Source organism: Asparagus officinalis, chromosome 2 (assembly GCF_001876935.1).
Source record: "Asparagus officinalis chromosome 2, Aspof.V1, whole genome shotgun sequence".
NCBI classification, from domain to species: Eukaryota; Viridiplantae; Streptophyta; class Magnoliopsida; order Asparagales; family Asparagaceae; genus Asparagus; species Asparagus officinalis.
The window spans coordinates 32,482,878-32,483,198 of NC_033795.1; the positions used below are offsets into that span (position 1 = coordinate 32,482,878).

The following is a 321-nucleotide window of genomic DNA, read 5'->3' on the forward strand; positions in this document are numbered from 1 at the left end:
AATCAATTACTGCAGTTAACACCGTGAACTCCCATAAAGATACATATACACAATCTTCGTTCTTCGAACAAGTATCAGGCTCAAAATAACCGCGATAATGCAAAGCCCTGACATAATCAAAGAGCTCAGATAAAAGCATATAGCTCCTTCACACCTCAAAGGAGAGTTCAGATCTAAACCAGCTTGCTTTTCTGCTTCATAGTCATATATATTACTGGCAATGAGACCAGAAAAGATTAAAGAGCCCGCAGGGTTGGCAACAGTGAGGAAATTGTACAGTGCACCGAAATTTTTCAAGCCAAAGAGCTCAGAGGCAGCGGC

The 321-nt window shown here is 41.4% G+C and overlaps 1 protein-coding gene across 1 annotated transcript in view; it reads right to left on the bottom strand.

Moving 5' to 3' along the window:
• LOC109830634 (protein NUCLEAR FUSION DEFECTIVE 4-like) overlaps positions 7-321 on the bottom strand; it is a 5,169-nt gene continuing 4,854 nt past the window's right edge. Inside the window, 1 exon segment of the mRNA XM_020397951.1 lies at positions 7-321. This exon segment is cut by the window's right edge and continues 10 nt beyond it. Coding sequence (XP_020253540.1) covers positions 16-321 — 306 coding nt within the window. The 3' untranslated portion in view covers positions 7-15.